This window comes from Caretta caretta, chromosome 18, assembly GCF_965140235.1.
Source record: "Caretta caretta isolate rCarCar2 chromosome 18, rCarCar1.hap1, whole genome shotgun sequence".
Classification (NCBI taxonomy): domain Eukaryota; kingdom Metazoa; phylum Chordata; order Testudines; family Cheloniidae; genus Caretta; species Caretta caretta.
Genome location: NC_134223.1, coordinates 10571170 through 10593933, shown reverse-complemented (window position 1 = coordinate 10593933; position 22764 = coordinate 10571170). Strand labels below are relative to the sequence as shown.

Genomic DNA, 22764 nt, shown 5'->3' with positions numbered 1-22764 from the left:
AATATAAGCATTTTTCCTTATAGCATGCCTGTATATACGAATATATACGAATATATTGACATGAGATTTTTGTATGTCCTGTAGTGCAGTGATACGATATATGATTTTATTTATTCTAAATTTACATGAAATCAGTAAGACTATTATATTTATGTTTGTCAGTTGTACGCACTTGGGTTATTTAAGAACACTTATGAAATAGGTAAACATTCCCTTTTAATTCTTACAAAGGCTTCTTTTTTGGACGGAGCTAAAAAAATCCCTTCTGACTGTGAATGGAAGAATAGGTTATGATACTGAAGGGATGTAATCAGTTTTTGAGTTTACTGAAAAAAATGACCCTGAGCAGATGTTTCTTGTTTCTCTGGCCAGAAACAGCCTTGGTTGCACAATGACATAAAGAACTTAGTTCTGCACCTTCTTTTTCCTTGATGTTCACTGTTCCTAATGGCTGGCTTTATCACCTTCATGCTCTCAACATGTCATTGAGGAATAATGTAATTAATTTATCTCCATCAACATAGAACACAGGTGCTACTTCACTGAAGAACACCAGACCACTACCATTACAATGGACTAATTATAACTAATTACAGTTTGGATTTGGCTGGTGGGATTTCCCCTCTCCTGCTCCCCTTCTCCTATTATGTTGTGTGGAAACAAAAAATAGATTTATAATATTTATAATAAACAGTAATATAAAAAGATCTCTACCAATGGAACTATCCAGCTTTTAAAGTAATATGGTAGTTTATGCATTAACACTTGTGCTAATGTTCTTTTGCAGTCAGGTATGGGATGGTTGGGGGAAATATCTCATCACAGGTACATGTATAATTGCAACCAGACAACTTCATTTGTGAGGTTTTTTTGCATGTACTCAGCAATATGAGAGAGGAGAACAGCTTGTTGCTGTGTAGCTGCTTGAATAGTAAGTGGTGTAGTACACTTTGGGAAATTGCTAAGATTCTGTAAGCTCCACGTTCTAGTTTTTGGTAATTGCTGTTGGTGGTTCTGGTTCTTTCCCATATTTTTCAGCAATGATTTATTTTTAGAGTTAAATATGGTTTCCACGCTCTATAAAAAAATAAATAAAAATCCTTCTGTTGAACTGCTGATATTATTTATTCAGTGCCATATGTGTGTTTGGTGTTCTGCAGTCAAATAGAGGTCCCTGCCCCAAGGAGTTTTTCCTATAGTTTGAAATCTCTTTTGGCGTCTCCCACATTCAGATTTGGTCTTCAAAGTGTAGAGAGTACACATGGCTTCTTATGATTTAGTTGGCCATTCAGATTAATTATATATTTAGCATCAGCTCTGTGGTGTTGTTTTCTCTTGTAGTGCCTTTGTGATTTCATTCACTATCAACAAGTTATAGTGCCAGGTCTATATAAGAGCTGTCTTTGATGCCTGATGCCAAACATCTCTCAAGTGCCCTGTACTCATATTACTTTCATTCTTCCTATTTCTGCTTTTGGTCTAACTTAAACAACCGTCAAGTTAATTGGAGTTTTTTTCACTCACATTATGCAGAGGGACATTGTGATGCTTCCTGTGGGTACCCTTGCTACCAACTGCTTTAGCATGAGGAAGCTTCGTCTATGCGTGCCGTGAGTCAGCTCCCTGACTCCACCAGCCCCGGGCAACATAAGCACTTCCTCAAGAGCTTGCAGGTTCTGCTGTCACTATAGATGATTTAACTGGGAATTGGTCCTGCTTCGAGCAGGGGGTTGGACTAGATGACCTTCTGGGGTCCCTTCCAACCCTTATATTCTATGATTCTATAGGTTAGCGCAGGGGTCAGCAACCTTCAGCATGCGGCCCATCAGGGTAATCCCCTGACAGGCCGTGAGACAGTTTGTTTACATTGTCCGTCCGCAGGCATGGCCCCATGCAGCTCCCAGTGGCTGCGGTTCGCCCTTCCCGGCCAATGGGAGCTGCGGGAAGCAGTGGGCTGCAGGGACGTGCTGGCCGCCACTTCCCGCAGCTCCCATTGGCCGGGATCGGCGAACCATGGCCACTGGGAGCTGCGTGCCTGCAGATGGTCAGCGTAAACAAAATGTCTCGTGGTCTGCCAGCGGATTACCCTGATGGGCCGCGTGCCGAAGGTTGCCAACCCTTGGGTTAGCGATTGGCAAAACCCCAACCCTTGAGTGTTCAGTCCCTGTCCACTGGACTCTCACAGTAGTCAGATTCACTGCTTCCAAAGAAACAGTATACCAAAGCTTACCAGTTCAACCTCCGATTACTGCTCGGCTTAATGCTGGCATTTACATATGTTTACCGTGAAATCAGGTATAAGTTTATTTAAGAAAGCATAGAAATTCAATAGTAGTAAGTAAAAGTATCGGAAACATTTGTAAAACAATCTTCATACACGTTATAGGTCCTAGAGTTAATTAACAAGATACTCTCATGTCTTTTAGAGTATTGCTCATCCAGAATCCTTGCAGCGCTTTATAGCCACCCTGGCTGTGACCTCCTTTCACGAGACAAACATGCTGTCAATTTGTGTCCCAGATGAAGGATTCCATGTGTCCTTTTTGCACTCCAGATATACCAGACCAATCCTTTGTCTTTGTTCATAAACAGGACACCACATTCTCCCACCCACCTGCTGTCTGTGTCTTCCTGTAGATTTTCCACTCCCTTAATTTGCATCTGGCCCAATATGCAAATAAACAGGCATCAGTGTCAGGCATACAATACACAAATAGCCAGACAAGGAGATAGGTGTCAGTTACCTCCTGTCTGCAAGGATCCTCTCCGAATTATGTCACCTCCCGGTAATCTGCCTTAACTCTAAGACCATAAGAACATACTTTTCAATATGGATACATAACTCCTTACATATTATTCGTACATACATTTTTTGTAATGATTATTGGTAGAGACCTCACATGCCACCCTTTGTTGAACTATTATGCAGATATCTGATCCGGGGCTCCCTGTACAACACTATACACCCCTTGTGCACTCTGCCAGTTGGCGTCAAGGGTCCCTGGTCACAGACATTTGTTTCCTGGATCGCTCCATAACACTTTTGAGGTAGACATAGAAGGTGTTGTAATGAAGTAGATTAGGTGAATAACCTATTTAAACAACAAACCTGGATCTAGCGGAGGATACTAACCTAGCGGAGGATACTAACCAAGCAGAATACAAAAACCTACAAAGGAATCTCGCAAAACTGGGTGACTGGGCAACAAAATGGCAGATGAAATTCAATGTTGATAAATGCAAAGTAATGCACATTGAAAAGCATAATCCCGACTCTACATATAAAATGATGGGGTCTAAATTAGCTGTTACTTATCAAGAACGAGGTCTTGGAGTCATTGTGGATAATTCTCTGAAAATAGCCACTCAGTGTGCAGCAGTAGTTTAAAAAGCAAAGAGAATGTTGGGAATCATTAAGAAACGGATAGATAATAAAACAGAAAATATCATATTGCCTCTAAATCCCTGGTATGCCCATATTTTGAATACTGCATGCAGATGTGGTTGCCCCATCTCAAAAAAAAGATGTATTGGAATTGGAAAAGGTTCAGAAAAGGGCAGCAAAAACTATTAGGGATATGGAGCGGATTTCATATGAGGAGAGATTAATAAGACTGGGACTTTTCAGCTTGGAAAAGAGATGACGGGGGGGTATGATAGAGGTCTGTAAAATCATGACTGGTGTGGAGAAAGTAAATAAGGAAGTGTTATTTACTCCTCATAACACAAGAACTAGGGGTCACCAAATGAAATTACTAGGCAGCAGGTTTAAAAACTAACAAAGGAAGTATTTTTTCACACAATGCTCAGTCAACCTGTGAACTCCTTGCTAGAAGATGTTGTGAAGGCCAAGACTATAACAGGGTTTAAAAAAGAACTAGATAAGTTCATGGAGGATAGGTCCATCAACGGCTATTAACCAGGATAGGCAGGGATAGCCTCTGTTTGCCAGAAGCTGGAAATGGGTGATAGGGGATGGATCACTTGATGATTACCTGATCTGTTCATTCCCTCTGGGGCACCTGGCACTGGCCACTGTCAGAAGACAGGATACTAGGCAAGATGAACCTTTGGTCTGACCCAGGATGGCTGTTCTTATGCATGCATCTCAGACTGCATTAAGATTATATTGAGAAGACATTGCATGCAATCTGGGATATTTGTATAGGTGGCCGTTTAAAAAAAAGGATGGGAGTATAAATTGCTTAAGTGAGCAAATGACGTATATTCTTAAATCAAATATCAAATCAGAGTTCTGCTGTGTGCATTCACTTGTTACTAATATCCCTTCTTAGAGACCCTTTCAGAAACAGAGAAACTAACATCACTGCCAATAGGAGCTGCTGCTGCAGCAGCCAAAACGTGTACCTTTGGACAGTCTGAGAACTTCCTACAGTTTTGACTAGATTTTCTCTGCTCGAACTGGCTGTTTGCGCCAAACCCTTCTCCCCCGGCCCCACAATCGCTTGTAGTGTCTTCACCTCCGCTTCAGGGCACCCCTGCCCATCTTGCCTTTTTCTCCCCTGCCCCTCTCAACCCTTTCTTTTCCATGGCCCCTCTTCCTTGACTTTGTATTTGGTTTGTCACCTCCTAACAGCCTTACCTTAAAAAAAATGTGGAACTAACATTTGCTGGCATCATATTGTGTGTTATACTCCTTCCCTCACCTTATGTCTGTCTTGCCTATTTAGATTATAAGCCCTTCAAGGCAGCGACTTGTGTAGAGTGCCTAGCAGAGCGGGGCCCCATTCTTGATTGGGCCTTAGGCACTAACATAATAAACATGATTAATAATAATATTGCTTCAGAAATGTCTTCAGAGGTACTGTCAAGGACAGGTAGTTGGGCTCAACATTTTATTTTAACTTCAGTCTGCTGTCTATATAGGATTCTCTTCCACTCCTTCAAATGCTTTTTGGTGGTGTTTTTCTACCATTTTACCCCCTGTAAATTTGAATGCTAAGAGCTCAGTATTTATCAGCGACTTCACATTAACAAGTGTAAAAAGCAGTAATGAAGCTGATTAGTCATTCTGTTATTCAGTGAGTGCTAGCTTTCTTGAAGTATTCAAGTGGTGGACTCTGAGGAAAACGTTAAAACAATACCCACTGTTTTAGGATTTCTCTTTTACTCTTTCAGGCTGGTTCTATCCAGATGTCTGTTAACATTGCTTGTAGCACATGCACTTATATAGTAGCCCCATAAAATATCCCAGAGGTAAACTAATTTCTTGTATAGCAAAAGTTATTTGAATGCGTTTCTTCAAAGTCTATGAGAAGTGACTGAAACCATAGTATTTCTGGATTATGTTTATGCAACTGCATTCAAGTTGCAAATAAATGGAGTTGCATTGATTTTAACTGAGAACAGCGTTTGGTCCATTGTTTAGTGTATTGAATAGTGTATTTGGTTACTTATTAAGAGTTTTGTTTTGGAGGTGTAAATCTACTGTCATGAACCGGGCCATTGTCAATGCTCTTGAACAAATGATTTGCGAATTCCGTTAGTACAGTGGAGGTGGAATTCAAACTGCTATGTTAAATCACTTTTAGATACTAATCTCTTTGATTTATGTAAGTAGAAGTAAATTTAGGTACTGATTTGTATTTTAATACCTGCAGGTACATGCAGGTTACATGTTCTGTTACATGCTCGGACTGTTCTGAAGTTTTTGAGGCTGAAGGGTAGTGTTAGTATTTAGGGACGAATTTCTGACAGACCTAAGTGGATAATCTAGTAAAATGCTATACAATTTTGTCCAAACTAGTTGACTCTCTACTGTTTATTTTTAGAAATAGAGTAGTGAGAGATTACATAGTTAAATGGGGATTAACATTTTTAAAATGAGCAGTACTGGGAACATGTCCTGGTCTGCTAACATCTTCTGGCCCTGACATACTGGGAAGAATCAGACCTTAAAATTACATAATTCTGATTACGATCTTTCATGTATTCTAGAAGACACTTACTAGCCACAGACCAATATGAAAAATAAAATGAGGGGTCACTAATAAAGTCCATGTGCAATACCCCCGTGCGAAGCCCAATCCGACTTGTCCCAGATACTGGGAATGGGAAAAAAAGTGCTGGAATTCCAGTCACCATGCTCTGTCAGCTCAGGTGCCTTCTGCTTCTATATTTGTTTAAGGCTAGTAAGTGTCTGAAAGTCACAAAACGTCCCCATTATTCCTGCCTTTCTCTGCCTGCTGAAAGAGGAAAGTAAACTTTTCTCTTCCTCCACGGACTTCTAGCTGCTGGAGGTTAGGAAGTATGGTAGTCTCTACCCATCCCCTGACCTCTTGGCTGCTATGCATAGCAGGGGATCCCTGCCATTCTACATCTTCCATAGTTTCCAATTTTTAGGTCATCCTCCTCTGTGTACGTGTCTTTGCAGCTGTTCCAGGCTTACTGAAGCACAATGCAGTAAAATTGGTATGACCACAGTATTGTCATTTTCTCTCTGCTGCTGTTTGGGAATGCTGTAGTAGTGGCAGAGACACTGAAATGGTCTTTCTGAACTCAAGAAACGGCACTGTATCATTTCATATTCGGCAAATCACAAACATGAGGGCTAGAAAGTAAAATACTTTTAAATAAAAGCCTAAAATAAGCAAAAACCATTGGTTAGAGCTTGCCCACTTACTGTGCAAAGCTTCCCAACTCACTTCTGCTGAGAAGGTGAGTGGATTTACAAAGTCCTGTGCATGTTTGTGCTATACTTGTACATAAATGGGGGGGGGGGGGGAGAAGAAGGAGGAGGAAATTAACATGTCTTCAAACAGTGGAAACTTCAAATAATTGTAGCCGTCGTGGGCTGCTACATCCAGCAGTGCTTCAGAAAGGATGTATAATTCAGTAACCACTAACAGGAAAAAATACACATTTTCTACTTTTTTTACTAATTAATAAATTTATTGAAGACTGATGTGGCTAACTACTATAATCCTGACCTGAAATTTTTTCAAATGATGTTTAGCTGACTGCTAAATTCTGCCAACCTATGTTTATCATTTTTAAAGAAATGGTTCTTCAGCGTCATGTTACGATGGTGAGTATTTGTTTTACCTGGCATTCTTCTAATTCATATTTTTAACTATAATAGTAGGCTGGACATATTAGACTAATCCTGTGTAATTCTTTTCCAGCTTCACTGAGTAACATAGTCTGTTTGGGAGAGAGATTCCCCTGGCTTTGTAATCACTGAGTATGAGGCTCTGTCAAGGATACATACCTTTGAAGAAAAAGAAATTGCTATATTTACCTGTAATAGGAGTACTCTGAAGGTCATTTCCTCTGTACATCTACATTTTCCCTCCTAGCTCCCCATGAGTTAGGTGGTTTTTTTTATTCCTTTGATACTTATAAAAGTTCTGTTGCAAAGGAACTGGCAGTTAATGGCTGAGATATGCTATGTATATTTATATATCCATCCGCCTGGGCATGAGGCATGTGCGTGGACTGCCTCACTGTCAGAGGATGTTAAACTACACTGTGCTAGCCAGTCAGCTTTCAAGGTCATGAGACCCCAAGAGTACAGATTTATAGTGGAACCTTCCTTTAGAGAATTGCATTTACAGGTAGGTAATTTTCCCTTTAAAATTGCTAATGAGCCAAAGTCTGAATTTTTTATATAGACTACTTACTACATTTAGATAAAAATATTTTTTGGTCTTGAGCCTCCAACCCTCTTCTTGGTTGGAGCATTAAAATATGGTCAGAACAGGCATTCAAAAACCAGTTACTATATAGTTTCACAGGGCATTGCAAAGAACAGAGAAAGTAGAAACTGACCCTCTTTACATGCATTAAAATATTTACTCTTACATTTCTGCCTTTTAAATTAAACTTCAAATCTGAGATTGGTGTTTTTATTTTAAGTGTTCAGAACTCAAATCATAGTAATAATGTGTTAGTAAACATGTCTGATTTCAGCAGATCTTGCTTATGCTGCGTGTGTGGATAAGTATACATACAGACACACACAGGTTCATGATACAACAAATACGAGAATTTTTAACTTATTTTAGTACTTAAGTGCGCTACGGTGCAGGGCAAGCCTCTCTTTTTACTGATTTTTTTTGTATGGAATAAAAAAATGGCAAAAAGCCAATGTGTTAAACTACTGGAAAAAAGTATCTAGTGACTCCTGCTGATGAGTCAAAACAAGTTTAAAACAACCTGATGGTGCAGGCCTCTCTTTGATACATTAATGCTTAGAGTTGATTGACAGCAGTGGAAGTTTTATTTTAGTACCTGTTAGGCAGTAGACATTTTGGGGTGTACTCTTTAAACTGCTGGATCAGTGTTGAAACTTTACTGGTTTTATTTAGCACTTGGCCACACAAGTCTCAAATGTTTAAATACACAGCTATCACAGTAAATATATAGAAAATGGTATACCTTAGCCTTATTTACTATCCTATGTTTTGGTGTTTGAATCTTAATATTGCATATTTTTTTCCAAATGCCTATTACTTATATCGAAAATATCTTATTACAAGGATACATTTCTCATTGCTTAAGTCAGATATGAAACATTTGTAAAGAAACATCCCAGTGATGGGGAAAACTCTAAGAAAACAAATTTGTGATGGGGAAAAAACAAATGTTCTGAGGACAGTACCAATAGTTAATAGTGGCTAGATTACCCCATTCTGAGAGCACACTAAAGGGAGTGGTTACGTAGGTGGTAGATATCGAACTGTGTTGAATACTTAGCTTTAACTGAATTGTTAACACCATGTCTTCATTTGCAGGAACCTAATCATAGCTTGTCTGCTTATCTTTACATTCTAGATCTTCCATATTTTTTTTTATTGCAGTTCTCGCTGTCTTGTCATTACTCTGTCATTACTTCTGGCCAAAGGAAATGTAGCCTTCTCAAGGGTATAGTATAGTCAACGTTGCTGATCAAATCACAGGACCTAGACTTTTCAAATCAGTGCAGCTTTCCTTCTCTTGAAAACCCAGCTCAGAAAATATTGTAATCCTCCCTAGGTAAAGGGGGTACTAAAGATTATTTCCCAAACAAGGCCTACCATTTATTTTATTAATGCTCATCATGTTCACTTAGTCTGTTAATGATTAAATTTGTAAAAAGGAGGACCTAGGAGAACTGCATATACCATATACTCTACAGTCCTACATGAAAATACAGTTAAATGTCAAAATATGGTCTTACACATTTCAGTTTTTAGCTCACTTCTTTATATAGTTGATTCCAAAGATTTGCAGCAGTGTACCCCAAAGCTTTTCCTAAATTTTATTTCTTTTGGGTCACCTTATTTATTGAATGTAATTGATCTGTACAGTGTACACAATATTGACTGTTTTGTTTGAAAAACTATCACAGATAACTAAGTCTTTATACAGTACATGTAACAGTGATCACTGTGGTATAGTTAGTATCAGAGCTACACAGTTATGTCAAAAATGGTTGAAAACGCTGCTTATACTGATTGATTATACTGTGTACCTCGTGCTGGGAAGTGTTTTACTATTTTTAATCTCAAACCAGATCTTAAGGATTGGTCGTTTCTGGAAAGAGCCCTAGGTTCACAAGGTGTTGACACGGGAGATTGGGGGCAGGAGGGTTCAGTTTTGGCTTGAAGATGCACACCTGAATTTGGTGCATACACAAATGTGCCTGTAATTTTTTCCCCTCAAACATTTACCTTTTCATTGCTAAGAAAAAAGCCATGCACTGGAAGAACCTTTTGAGTATGGGAATGCATATGAGCATTCTCAGCATCCCTCTGCTCTGTCTCCTATGTAGAAGCAAGAAGGATTACAAAGTAGAGCACGGTTACCCAGGCCAGTTGTGCAGTCCCCTGGTTTTGGTTGATATTTTGATACCTTTTCTAGATATTTAGATTTGTTATTTCCATCTTTGCTACTGTCTTTTACTGTGGCTTAGGATGAGTAACTATGGCCAGAATTTATCAAACTTGGATGCCAAAAGGTAGGTATTTAAAGATTTTCAGTTACCTAAACATCTTCAGTTCCAACCTGATGCAGTTCTTTTAAAGAGCAATGACTTCAGTGGGAGTTGTGCATGCTCAGTAACTCTGAAATTGTGGGTTCATTCATAAATAGCTTATAGAGTTAACATATTAATCTATTTGTAAGCATGTTACAGATGTGTAGTACAAATAATGAGCACAACAGAAGATGTTATAATTGATTAGAAGCAACCTGTTGGGCTCCTTAACAATTTAAAATAATTGATTAGCCATTTATTAAAATACCTAATAATTTATTACCCTTTTAGAACCTAACTTTTCCCCTTAGTACACTCTGACCAAATTATTATTTTTACTTATCTATATGTGGCTATTGGAGAATTCTGACTTCAGAATGTTCATTATTCAAATTCAGAGTATTAGAAACATTATTATTATTTTGTGACATTTAAACTAACAGCAATTTATAATGTTTTTGTAGCAAAGTACGTGACTAAGAAGCACTAAAACTCATTTGTTTTCATGCTAATTTTTGGAGCTACAAGGTTAGATGTAGATAGGAATAGTTCCAGTAATCCCCCCAGCACTCCTGCAGGGGGTGCTATATGTTTTGGCTTTTGTAAATTTCCTGGATGAAAGCCTGCCTTTCATTTTGATGCCTTGCTGGTCCAAGTCATTGTATTTTGCAGAATGCAAAGTGAACCTTCCCAATGTCTTTTATCAAGTTGAATTGTGCAGCATACATCATGCTTGGAGCAAAATGGTATGGACTGGCAGGGAAAGGCATATGGAGAAAGAAGCAATCTGCAGTGCCTTTTGTGAAGTGTCCTTAAAGAGACACCATCAACTTAAAAAAAATCACCTTATTCTGAATTTTTTTAGTTACTACAGTAGAACCTCAGAGTTACAAACACCAGAGTTACGAACTGACCAATCAGCCACACACCTCATTTGGAACAGGAAGTATGCAATCAGGCAGCAGCAGAGACCCGGGGGGGGGGGGGGGGAAGCAAATACAGTACAGTACTGTGTTAAACATAAGCTACTAAAAAAATAAAGGGAAAGCAGCATTTTTCTTCTGCATGGTAAAGTTTCAAAGCTGTATTAAGTCAATGTTCAGTTGTAAACTTTTGAAAGAACCACCATAACGTTTTGTTCCTAGTTACAAACATTTCCAAGTTAAGAACAACCTCCATTTCCGAGGTGTTCATAATTCTCGGGTTCTACTGTATTGATACGAGTAATACCAATGATTACAATAAAGAGAAACATTTTCCACTACTTTTCAATTTCCTCTGTGCACTTCACAGCACTTTCTTTTGTAGTCAGTTTCACTGTTTGTCGTGTATAAATGACTTCCTCCTGTTTGCGTTTGTTTTCCACACAACAAATGAGAAGAAAAACTTATAAAATTTAAGAAATATGATTGCAAAAATTGACAGGGAGATTCAGGGTATGGTGTGGTACCTGAAACTACTTCTTTGGTTTTTTTGTTTTAAATTGAATAGATTTCAACGTAATGTCCTTTAAAAAATCTGCATCTATCATAGTGGGTTTTTTTCCTATTTGGGGTTTCTGGATGCTACTGTAATACAAATAATAAATAAGCAGGCTAATCATCACTCTAATCACTCTACTTGCATGTTGCATCTCTTTTCCTGTCTCTTTTCTTATGTCCTGTCTTTTTTTATTTTTAAGCTCTTTCGGACCAGAGGAACATGTGGTGGGAAAGCACTTACCACACTGTGTGGCTATTACCACAATACAAATAGTAAATATTTATCCAGTAGATCGCATAGCCCAGCCAACTTGTGACACATTCTTCAACACAATATCATTACCATCTCTTGGTATCTTTTGACTCATTATATCCTAAACATAACTCTCAGTTATGAAAAGCTATTTGTAAATCTGTAAACAAAAGTAAAATAGGATATATTTTCTTTAGCCATGTTTTTCACTTACACTGTCAATTTATGATGAAGATAGGTGAATTACAGGCCAGACATTTGAGGCATTCCAGCAATCCTGTGTAAAACTACTCTCCTGTTGAGGAAAATTAGTTTTACTAACCTCAGCTGAAGCCAGCTTATTGTTACGGCCCTACCGAATTCATGGTCCATTTTGTTCAATTTCACAGTCATAGAATTTTAAAAATCATAAATTTCATGATTCAGCTATTTAAATCTGAAATTTCACAGTGTTGTCATTGTAGCAGTCCTGACGCAAAAAGGAGTTTGGGCGGGGTGGTGGGGGTTCACAAGATTATTCTGTACTCTTACTTCTGCGCTGCTGCTGCCTTCAGAGCTGGGCAGCTGGTGGCTGTTGGCCAGGAGCCCAGCTCTGAAGGCAGAACCGATGCCAGCAGCAGCACAAAAGTAAAGAGGGCATGGTATGGTATTGCCACCTTACTTCTATGTTCCCCCCTGCGGAGCTGGGCCCTCAGTCAGCAGCTGCCACTCTGCGGCCACCCAGCTCTGAAGGCAGCAGCGTAGAGGTAAGTGTGGCATAGTATGGTATTGCCACTCTTACTTCTGTACTGCTGCTGGCTGGGTGCTGCCTTCAGAGCTGGGCACCTGGCCAACAGCTGCTGCTCTCTAGCCACCCAGCTTTGAAGTACAGAAGTAAGGGAGGCAATACCGTGACAGCCCCCAACCCCCACAAATAACCCTGCAACTCCCCCCCCCCCCCCCCCGGCAACTCCCTTTTGGGTCAGGACCTGCAATTTGAGAAATGCTGGTCTCCCCCATGATATCTGTATAGTATAGGGTAAAAGCACTCAAAAGACCAGATTTCATGGGGGAGAGACCAGATTTCAGGGTCCATGACACATTTTTCATGGCTGTGAATTTGGTAGGGCCCTACTTATTGTGGATCATAATGGAGTAGATGTGTTCCTAATTCCCCACAAACTTATTTCATCTGGATTCATTTTTCTCAAAAATCATCACAGTGCTAGGCTGTAAGAATCAAATTAACAGCAGACATAAGTTAAGGGAGTAGATGATCAGCTGCTCTTCATTTCTTAAGCATAGATTTCATTTTTTTTAAGGCAAACAAGATAGCTTAAGAAGTTTCAGCAGTGCTTTGAGAATAGTTAATGTAAATAAATGGTTAATTTAATGGTGACTGAATCTGTTTTAATATAGAGTCCAAGTGGGCACAATACCACCAGTCCCGTGGCTTTCTCAGGTTTGTATTGTCTTTTGGGTACCTAACAGGTAAAATACGTTCTCCATCAGCGTGGCTTTATAATATACAACTGTTCTGGCTGTATTGCTGATACTAATTTGAATTAATGTACTTAGCACAGCAGCTGACCAGCTTCCATAGTTACCTTTGCTGACTTACAGGGTTGTGCTGTATCATTTGTACAGATGAAAATAGTGCCTTCCCTGAAGAGCTCACAGTCTAACATGACTCCTTTGTCAACTTTCTTCAAATATTCAAAGCTCAAAATAAAAATATTGAACTACCAAGTAAAGTTATATTAAACTTAAAACATGCTGCACCTGAAGAGTAAATCTCAACATGCACTTGCTTGCCTTACTCGATTAGCTTCCTTGGTCAAGGGTCAAATATTTAAAAAATGCACTTCGCTACTAAAACACGATTTCTTCTTTTTAAAACCTGTTCGGTGTCTGTTGTCATGTACTCGGTCAAGGAGGATAGGCCACTGGGTCAGCAATTACCTACCATTTTATTCTCTGACTTGGGGCATGAATCTTTCTGTTTATATATGTCTTGGCTAACAGCTGTGATGCTGGCTTCTCTTACAGTTTAACACTTTTGAAAAAAAATCCTAAAATTTAAAAAGCTTCCTTTTCTTACTGCTAATTTTTAAATTAGTTAAGTTCTGAATGCATCATTTGTAGCACTTCCTATAAATAAAGTTATGTATGCATGTTCTCTCTAAACTCTTTCAGTGACTTAAAACTTTCTTAGAATATTACCTCTGGGATGATATTTGCTTGGGATTTTTTTTAAACTAGAGCAAAAGTTGTGCAGCCATTATCCAGTTTGCAGAGTGTGGAAAAAACTACTTTTTTTAAATTAAAAAATTGTTTAGCAGACTTAGAACAACTCTAGCATCTCAACAGGAAGTTGCTGAAATTTGAAATTTCATAATGATGATAGTCTACAGGCAGTAAAACTCTTCATATACCAATGTTTATATTGACTCTGTTTACAAATGTATTCATCATGCTCTGATCCTGCAGTAGTTGGAGTGCAGGTGGACTCCTGTGCTTGTACAGAGTCCCATTAAAGGCAGTTGCAGGATTGGGGCTTTTATACACCACTTTTAAGTGTCCACAACTTTAAGAAGTGGGGGGGAATTAAGAACTGTGTCTAGCCATAGCAAACGTGACTTTGCCTGCGTATGCCTACACATTGCAACATGCAGGATATGCAAAGTTGCCTACAGTTCTGAGATCTCTTCATAACAATTTGACTGAGCCACTGTGAATTGAGAAGGGAATGTTATAGTGAACTGGAAGTTCTTAAGAATGCTGAAAACTAAACTTTTTGGAAAACGTTTTAAGGAGGAAGGGTGGACTCGTGGCTAAAACAGTGGATTGTGACTTAGGAGGTATGGGTTCAGTCCCAGTTCTGCTCTAGACTTCAGTTGTTACCTTCTTATATTGCTTTCCTTCAGAGGAAAAGAGGTACTCAGAGGGGCTGTATAAATAGCTGGACTCAGGAATCTTGACCAAATATTCAAACTTGTGTGCACCTGTGCCTAACTATGGATTTCAAATCCTACTTTGAACATTTTGTTTCTAATGTGTGGAATGCTTGTGTAATGTTCTTGTTTAAGATTGATTTATAATTCAGCTCAGTAGACCAGTTTTACCTGATTAATATATAAATTTGCACGGTTCTCAAAACATTAGCTGAACTAGAATGAAAAACGAGTTGATTTAGATCAATTGAATAATGGAAGAAATATAAAATACATTTTTTTCAAAGGCATAGAAAGAGCGCAACCCTTTGTTTTTGTTCCACTTTCTGCCTTTAATATGACTAATATAGCTACTATTAATAGCGATCAGGTAACCCACACCAACATTGACACGTATACCAAGTTCAGGCACATATGAGATTAAATATTTCTGAGATGGAAATTCTGAATTTTAAATAGAACACAAGGCTGAAGTAAGTGGCAAATGGCCTGTGGGATATAAACAAACCTAAATTACATTTGCTTGCCAAGTAGTGATCATAGACAAAATACATGCATCGACTTGTCAGTATCAAACATGAGCATAGAATGGCTGGAACAAAGCAGGAAGATTCTCAAAGGAACAACTGGGTACATTTCTCACTAGGAGATTTTTTTTAACATGATTTTAGAACTCTCTACAAAAGTATAAACAAGTGTGATGGGCATACCAAAGAACCTGCAATGCCTTCATGTGGAAGACATTTGCAATATTGAATCCCTGGTTGAAATCCCAAATTAAAATTTCACTTTCATTTTGTCACCAGTTTTTCTAGCTTGTATGGATTGATCATCTGTTGTGCTAAAATGTTTTTCTTTCATCATGGTCATGGCGCTTCTGTTTTTTTGACTTGTAGAACACAACTGAATCTGCAGGAGCAGCTGAGACCTTGGCCGATGTACCTGAACATGTGCTTAAAGGACTTCCTGAGGAAGTGAGGCTTTTCCCATCTGCTGTTGACAAGACACGGCTTGGTAAGTGCTGTAACTGTGAAGAGATAAAGGAGAAATTAGAGAACAAAAATATCACATTCTGGCAGCTATAGAAAGTGAAGCATTAAAGTAACAAAGAAATGGTGCAGTCAGCGTGAGTTTCCCCATTCCTCAAAGAAAAAAACAAACGGGAAGGAAACTAAAATGGGGTGGGAAGTTAAAATAAAACAAAGCTTGAATTATGAAAATGCTTGTTAAAGACAAAGATTGCAATTGTGTAGCAATGAGATTTTGAGTTTGTAGTGGAAAAAAGCCTTTTTTTATGCTTGCTTGTTCTCCTGCATCGTGCATTTTTATCAGATCAGAAGTGACGTTTAATAGGTATCTAGTGTTCCACCAGTTAAACTTGCGCTGGAAAATTCTTCATAATCTAGAGTTATGATTTTCCTCTCTGTTGCTTGTGAGTCCTTCTCCACAGTCTCCCTATTGGACACTTTCTACTTGTACCACTGGTTTTTACATAGGAACTCAGATAAGTTTTTCACTTTTATTGTAACAACTTGGTTCCCAGATGGAGAGTAAAGGCAGACTTCTGTTGAGCTTATGATGAATGATCCACAGTGACCTGGCTAGCAAGGTCTCAGTGAGAATGATCTGTCACTGCATTTCTTCCACAGACCATGCTTGTCTGCACTGAATTGAACATCAGAATATGAATTGGAGTTAAATTTGAGCTTTTTGCTTCTTAGCTTTATTAAGAAATACTGTTACATCTCTAGGCTGAATCTCCTTCACTCACTGCTCGTTTACCTGCTCCACAGCTTAATTTTTTGCTGGTAGTTCTGTGCAGTCATCTTGCGGTTTCCATCCAGATCCCTTTCTTGCTCTCTGATGATCACAATCACAGCTCTTTGACTTCAGCCTGCAAGGAGGGATTCACTGCAGACCTGGAAAATACCACACAAGACTGGCTTCCTTGCCACAGATATTTTCCATGATATGGCATAAAACATGCAGTCTCCTTGGATATTCAGCAGCTGGTAGAGTACAATGGAGAAGTGTTTTGAGAGAGGGCAAATTTGATAGCAGAAATACTTCACCGTGCAGTTGCACTAATGCCTTTCAAAGAGGTAAAGTTTCCATTATTAGCTTTGATGGAGCTTGTTCTATAGGGTAGGGAATTTGTGCAGAAAGCTAGCAGCTTGAGAGAGAATTTGAAATGTAATTGGAAATGAGACTTCTGTACCAATTAGATTGTAAGCTGTTTGGATCAGAGACAGCGCTTTCCAATAGGACCCTGATCCTAATAGAGGCTACGAAGTACAGCAGTACAAATAATAAATAATGCTTTGGACTGATTAAGTGACCTGTTGATCTTTAAAGTACAAGAGGACTTTTTATGATAACCTGCTAATAGAAAAATATTAGAATCCATTTTGAAGACTCTTGCTTTTCCAATCTGAGACAAGGAAATACAGTGCTGAAAATATAAACAAGGTCTAATTAGAAATGTCACGCCTTGAGTTGTGTTAGATGTAGGGGGAAAAAACATAGAAACTTTCATTGGTTATGAAGGTTATATAAGTGTTCACTGAAAATGAAAAGTTTGGTAAAAGTATTTTTAAAGCAAGTATTAAATTGTCAATGAAATCAAAATGTTTTATCTTTGTAGACCAACAGGTATGTACCTACCAGAGGTTAATTGTCTGTGCATGGAGCTTGTCTTTTAATTCTAGTGAAGGATGGATGGTTTTAAGAATTAAAGTTGCGTGAAACACATAAGTTTTGTGTGTCCATATATAATTAATTTTCTTATTATAAAACGTGAACCTTTACTTACAATTTGACAGCTTTTCAGAGTAAGATGTTTTGAAAAGATCAAAGTTCTGTTAAGGTTTGTGGATAATAAGTTAAGGGCCGAACAAGTAGATTTTGAACAAATCTTAATTAAATTTTCTCTTTAGATATACTATTAAATACCACCTAAGAACTTCTGTATGCATTTCATTTGCCTTTCTTCCATTATTGTATGTAAAGCAGGTGAAAATGCATTTTTCCTACAACTGTCCTCCAATAACTTCATAAGTTGTTCTTGAACAAGTTAAACAACCCTACATAGTAGCTGACATATGGGTCTTTACTAACTATATTAAAAAAAAAAAACAACACCAAGATAATATAGTGAGGCAGCAGTTCTCAACCAGGGGTTCAGGGCCCCCTAGGGGGCCTTGAGCAGGTTTCAGGGGGGCCTCCAAGCAGGGCTAGCATTAAACTCGCTGGGGCCCAGGGCAGAAAGCCAAAGCCCCAGTCCCTGAGACCTGCCACCCAGGGCTGAAGCTGAAGCCTGAGCAATGTAGCTTCGTGGGGGCCCCTATGGTATGGGGCCCCAGGTAATGCCCTGCTTGCTATCCCCTAATGCCAGAACTGGCTTTTATGTGCAGAAAACCAGTTATTGTGACACAGGTGGGCCATGGAGGTTTTATAGCATGTTGGGGGTGTGTGTGTGGGGGGGCAGGGGTGGGAGCACTCAAAGAAAAAGTTTGAGAACCTCTGTAGTAAGGTATTCTGAATATGATCAGATAAACAGGAGGGATTGGAGAGATCACCTTTACCTTACTGTATAAAGACTGGGATAATGGATACAAGATAAAACGGGAAAATGCCTGAGTTCAGTATATGGTACTAAATAGAGAGTTATCTTCCTTTCCCTTTTGTCAATTGTACATTAAAAAACTGGGATAAATTACTGTAGTGTAATTCCAAAGTTCATTCCACTGATGTCAGTGTAGTTGCTTTAGATTTTCACTGGTGTAATTGTATGCAGAATTTGACTTTATATCTATAACAAAGATAGCATTTGGTTTTTATTCTGAACTGGTCTGAGACAATGGAGGTTGTTGCAAGGGTGTGTGGGCTGTCTGTATATCATCAGCTGAATAGTGTGCTTAACTGAAACAGTGCAGAAAATGGTTTGACAAACCGTTTGTGTAGCTTTATAGAAACTTACCATAAAATCGTGCATACAGCAGTATGGGGATTCAATGCTTTTACCTGGTGACGTGATACGAAGGATTCAGAACAAAATTTTTCAGATAAGTACTATTTTTCATCGTTCTGAAATAGATTCTGCAATTCTGCCTACATTACAAATTCTATTGCTTTAATGAGATAGAGATGATATCATGCTGGGAGGGTGGGGTTCAGAATATCGCCTCTTTTGCTTCATTTCCTTCATAAGACCACCTCTTGTCCTCTTCACCATCCCAACAGTTGATCAGTTAGGACGTTCCAGCTAGTAGTCTCCAGATTTGAACTCTGGTCAGGTAGAGATGCTGTTCTCATTTGCAAGTAAGGAAACTGGTCTGTAATTCTCTTGCCATTTCTTTGGTTCAGCAAATATGGAGTTTATTCATCTGTAAGGTCTATAAATTTACTCAAGTCTTTCATGGGTAAGTTTCTTTTCTGGGCTCATAGTTAGCTTTGTAAGTTGACTTTGAGTAAATTTTTATTTCTTTTGTATTCTTTTGGTATTGCAAATGCTCCCTGAAAATAGTTGCATGTATTTTGATAATTTATGAAATTTGAAATGTTTAAGAAAGCTATTTGTCAGAAATAAAGTAGACTAATTACAGTTACTGATTTAACTCTCCAGGTGTCTGGGCAACAAAGTCAATTTTAAAAGGCAAAAAATTCGGACCATTTGTTGGTGACAAGAAAAAAAGATCCCAAGTTAAGAGCAATGTTTACATGTGGGAGGTAAGAAACAGCTGGTAAATGAAGTAGCCAGCTATAGTTAAGTGATTATTTTCTATTTGACATTTAATTTTTTCCCAGACGTTATAGATATTGATCATTGTGTATGATTATTTAAATCAGAACTATTTCCTTTTCAGAAAATATAGTTAGTTGAAACTACAGATCAGACTGTGCAATTGTTTTGAATTACACAGCTAAAACCCTGCCATTGTCATTGATAAAATATTAAGTAGATGTTTTGTAAAGCAATATGAAGTATGTTAAGCACTGCTACTTGGCCCCAACTTCCTGCAAAAATGGTCTTTTGCTGATCAGGCTTGGCTTCAGATGGCTTGATCCTGCAAGGTATTGCACTTCTTCACGAGAGCTGAGTACCTTCAACTCTCACTGAAGTCAGTGGAAGTGAAAGGAGCTTCGCATCTCTCAGGAGGGGTTTGGCACCTCACATGATTTCTCTTACAGCATAAAACATTTACTTGCAATTTTCAGGAAAACTCAACTACTGAAGTACCACCTGTGCAGCTCCATTTTGACATTTGTCAAAGCAGTATGATCAGACTTGTTTTGAAATGATATAAATGCGTAAAAAGGAGGAAGCACTTGTCACTGTAAATAAAATAGCATAACTACAAAATCCTATTATTTTAGACAAATCAGTATTTTTAAAATGTATATTTGACATTTAACACTTTTCTCCAAGTAAATGCAGCATATGCAGCTTAAATGGGATAAAGCCGTGTTACGTTATTTTTTTGCTGCTCCATTTATTCTAATATTTCTAATATCTGTAAATTTGAAATCCTGTTTTAGAACTGCAGAACGGCTTTTTTGTCAAAAACAAATAGCGAAATCCAGCATAGTCTTGCAGCCTGAAGGAAGAATATCACAAAATACTCCAGTCTTGTAAAAATCAGAATACCTTGATTCAATATGTTTAAACTGTATATCTGTTCCTTTGATAATAAATTATACTGGTGCACAAATGCTGTGCTATGGAAGAATACCTATGGATAAAAACATCATAGAATGCTTTACAGACCATTAGTCTGAGTAGCAATTTACACCGTAAGAATAGACATACTGGGTCAGACCAATGGTCCATCTAGCCCAGTATCCCGTCTTTTAACAGTGGCTAATGCCAGATATTTCAGAGGGAATGAACTGAACAGGGAAATTGAGTGATCCATCCCTTGTTGTGCAATCCTACCTTGGCAGTCAGAGGCTAAGGGACATCAAGAGTATGGGGTTGTGTCCCTAACCGTCTTGGCTAACAGCCATTGATGTACCTATCCTCCATGAGCTTATCTAAGGATTTCATTTTTGATTCCTGTTAGTTTGGACCTTCACAACATCCCCTGGTAATGAGAAATAATGTTTATCATTGTACAAAAAAGAATTAATTTGAACACTATGTAACTTAAAGCTCAGACCTCAGACGTGTGTGGCTGTCTTCGTGTAATGTATCACATAGTACTTTCAGAAGAACTCAGATATTTGTACAACAGGATGTAGAGGAATTTAAAGAATTCCAAATTTTAAATCATCTTTCATTTGAAGATAATGTAGCAGTGTATAGAATATTTAGAGTGCACATTTCTGTGCTCGTTTGTTTCACCATTTTGGGTAAATGTGACTAAAAGCTATCTTCATTTCAAATCCCTCTGTCTTCATGAAGGTGATAATTTAGGGACTTGTAATAGATCTATTAATAGATAGTAGGAAGTAATAAGATCATTGAAAGGTGTGGATGGGTCCATGGGAGGCATTAAAAGTATATTTGTTGGAGAAAAGCTACCTTGAAATTTTAGACTAGTGGGCAAACTGGAAAGTAGGAACAGCAATTTTAAAGTATAATATGCAGCTGTAATCTCTCAATAGTAACGCTGAGAATTTATTAAACAATGAACAACAGAAATCCATGCTAAAAGTAAACCTAGGCTCTGAAAAGAGATTTTTCTGTTTAGTAATTTGGTGACTGTACAAAGGATTAAAATACAATATGGAAATCTGTAATCTTCCCCAGAGTCTCAAGGTAAGAGGTAGATCTACAACATGAATACCTTCTGTAGGAAACTTAGTGGTGGGAAATTACCAGATAGGCACTGTAGCTCCATTAAAAGCCATTCTGTTTGCTATAACAGTCTTACATGCTAAAATTATTTTAGGGGACACTTTGGTTTGTTTGTTTTTTCAAGTAGTTCATAACTATTCAAGTCTGAGTTTCATTTTGGCAAGAAGACAGAGTTAAGACTGCTGTAGAGGGAAAGGGTAAGAAACAGTTCATTGTACTGCCCTAAAGAGTTTATAAACTGGTTAGACTGCAACGCGTGGGTGTTACAAACAAACTGAAAGAGTTGAGGGGAGGCTGGGTAACAGTGATAGTAACACATTATTTAATAGACATGCTATGTGCACATTTTACAGATTTCAAGAAACCGATTTTAATGATATCTGTTGGCCACCTGCCAACAGTAATCCCTGTTGGCCACCTGCCTAATAAAATAAAACAAACTATGAAGCACTGTGTACACACACACACACACACACACACACACACACACACACACACACACACACACACACACACACACACACACACACATCAAGCTAGTTGTTGAACCCTGGCACAGAAATGGACCTAGAATGGTAATTTCCCATAAAAGCAAACTAACAGCCAGTAAAATAAGAATCAAAATAATTCAAGCAGAATGCCTGATAAGCCATCAAGTGCCTCTAGACATTACAAGAGGATACTACAATGCAGTGTATCTCAGGCTTAGATCTAGTACAAGTACATATAACAAGATGAAATCAGTCAGGTAAATTATTTACCTCAGCTGCACGTTTTTTTTCTCTGTAGTGCATAGTGAAAGTTCATACAGCAAAAACCTCTTACACCAAGTAAATTACCAATTCTATTTGACAATTACATCTTGTATGTATTTGACGTTTCTGAACCACTTGTTGTAAAGTGATCTGCTTTGCAATGCAGGTAATAAAAGGGTTGAGGGTCAGTTACAGCTTGCTTTAGTACTGGTTTAGCAGTTGAAAAATGTAGGCTGAAAAGAGATTTGTAATCTGCAGCAGTTCGCCCCCATACTCATATTTACCAACTCTCTCACATCTGAAAACCATTTTAGCATCTTAACTCGAACAAGGTAAATTGTGAAAGAGGGTGCTGCTCAGTAGTGGATCTTTAAGAAAGAAACTAAAGTAGTCTGGAGAAAGGGTGAGACCCTTGAAGTCAGTATCTCCACCTAGTTAATAATTAGCAAACTTCAGGTGAAGTGGGCATTTCTGAATCAGCTCTGTATGGTATAGTTCTGTGTTTGTATGCTCAGAGCCTGGTTGAAGAAAGATTGTACATGTTTTCCTTTCTTGGAGGAGAAG

At 38.3% G+C, this 22764-nt stretch overlaps 1 protein-coding gene across 5 annotated transcripts in view; it reads left to right on the top strand.

Annotated features, from left to right (window-relative positions):
• PRDM2 (PR/SET domain 2) overlaps positions 1-22764 on the top strand; it is a 119361-nt gene that overhangs the window by 16474 nt on the left and 80123 nt on the right. For 4 of the 5 annotated variants that reach the window (XM_048824661.2, XM_048824660.2, XM_048824665.2 and 1 more), the window contains exons 3-4: positions 15543-15660; positions 19271-19374. In XM_048824661.2, coding sequence (XP_048680618.2) covers positions 15543-15660; positions 19271-19374 — 222 coding nt within the window. Of the gene's footprint in view, positions 1-15542; positions 15661-19270; positions 19375-22764 lie in introns of those variants that run through there. The other variant, XM_048824666.2, reaches the window with a different exon arrangement.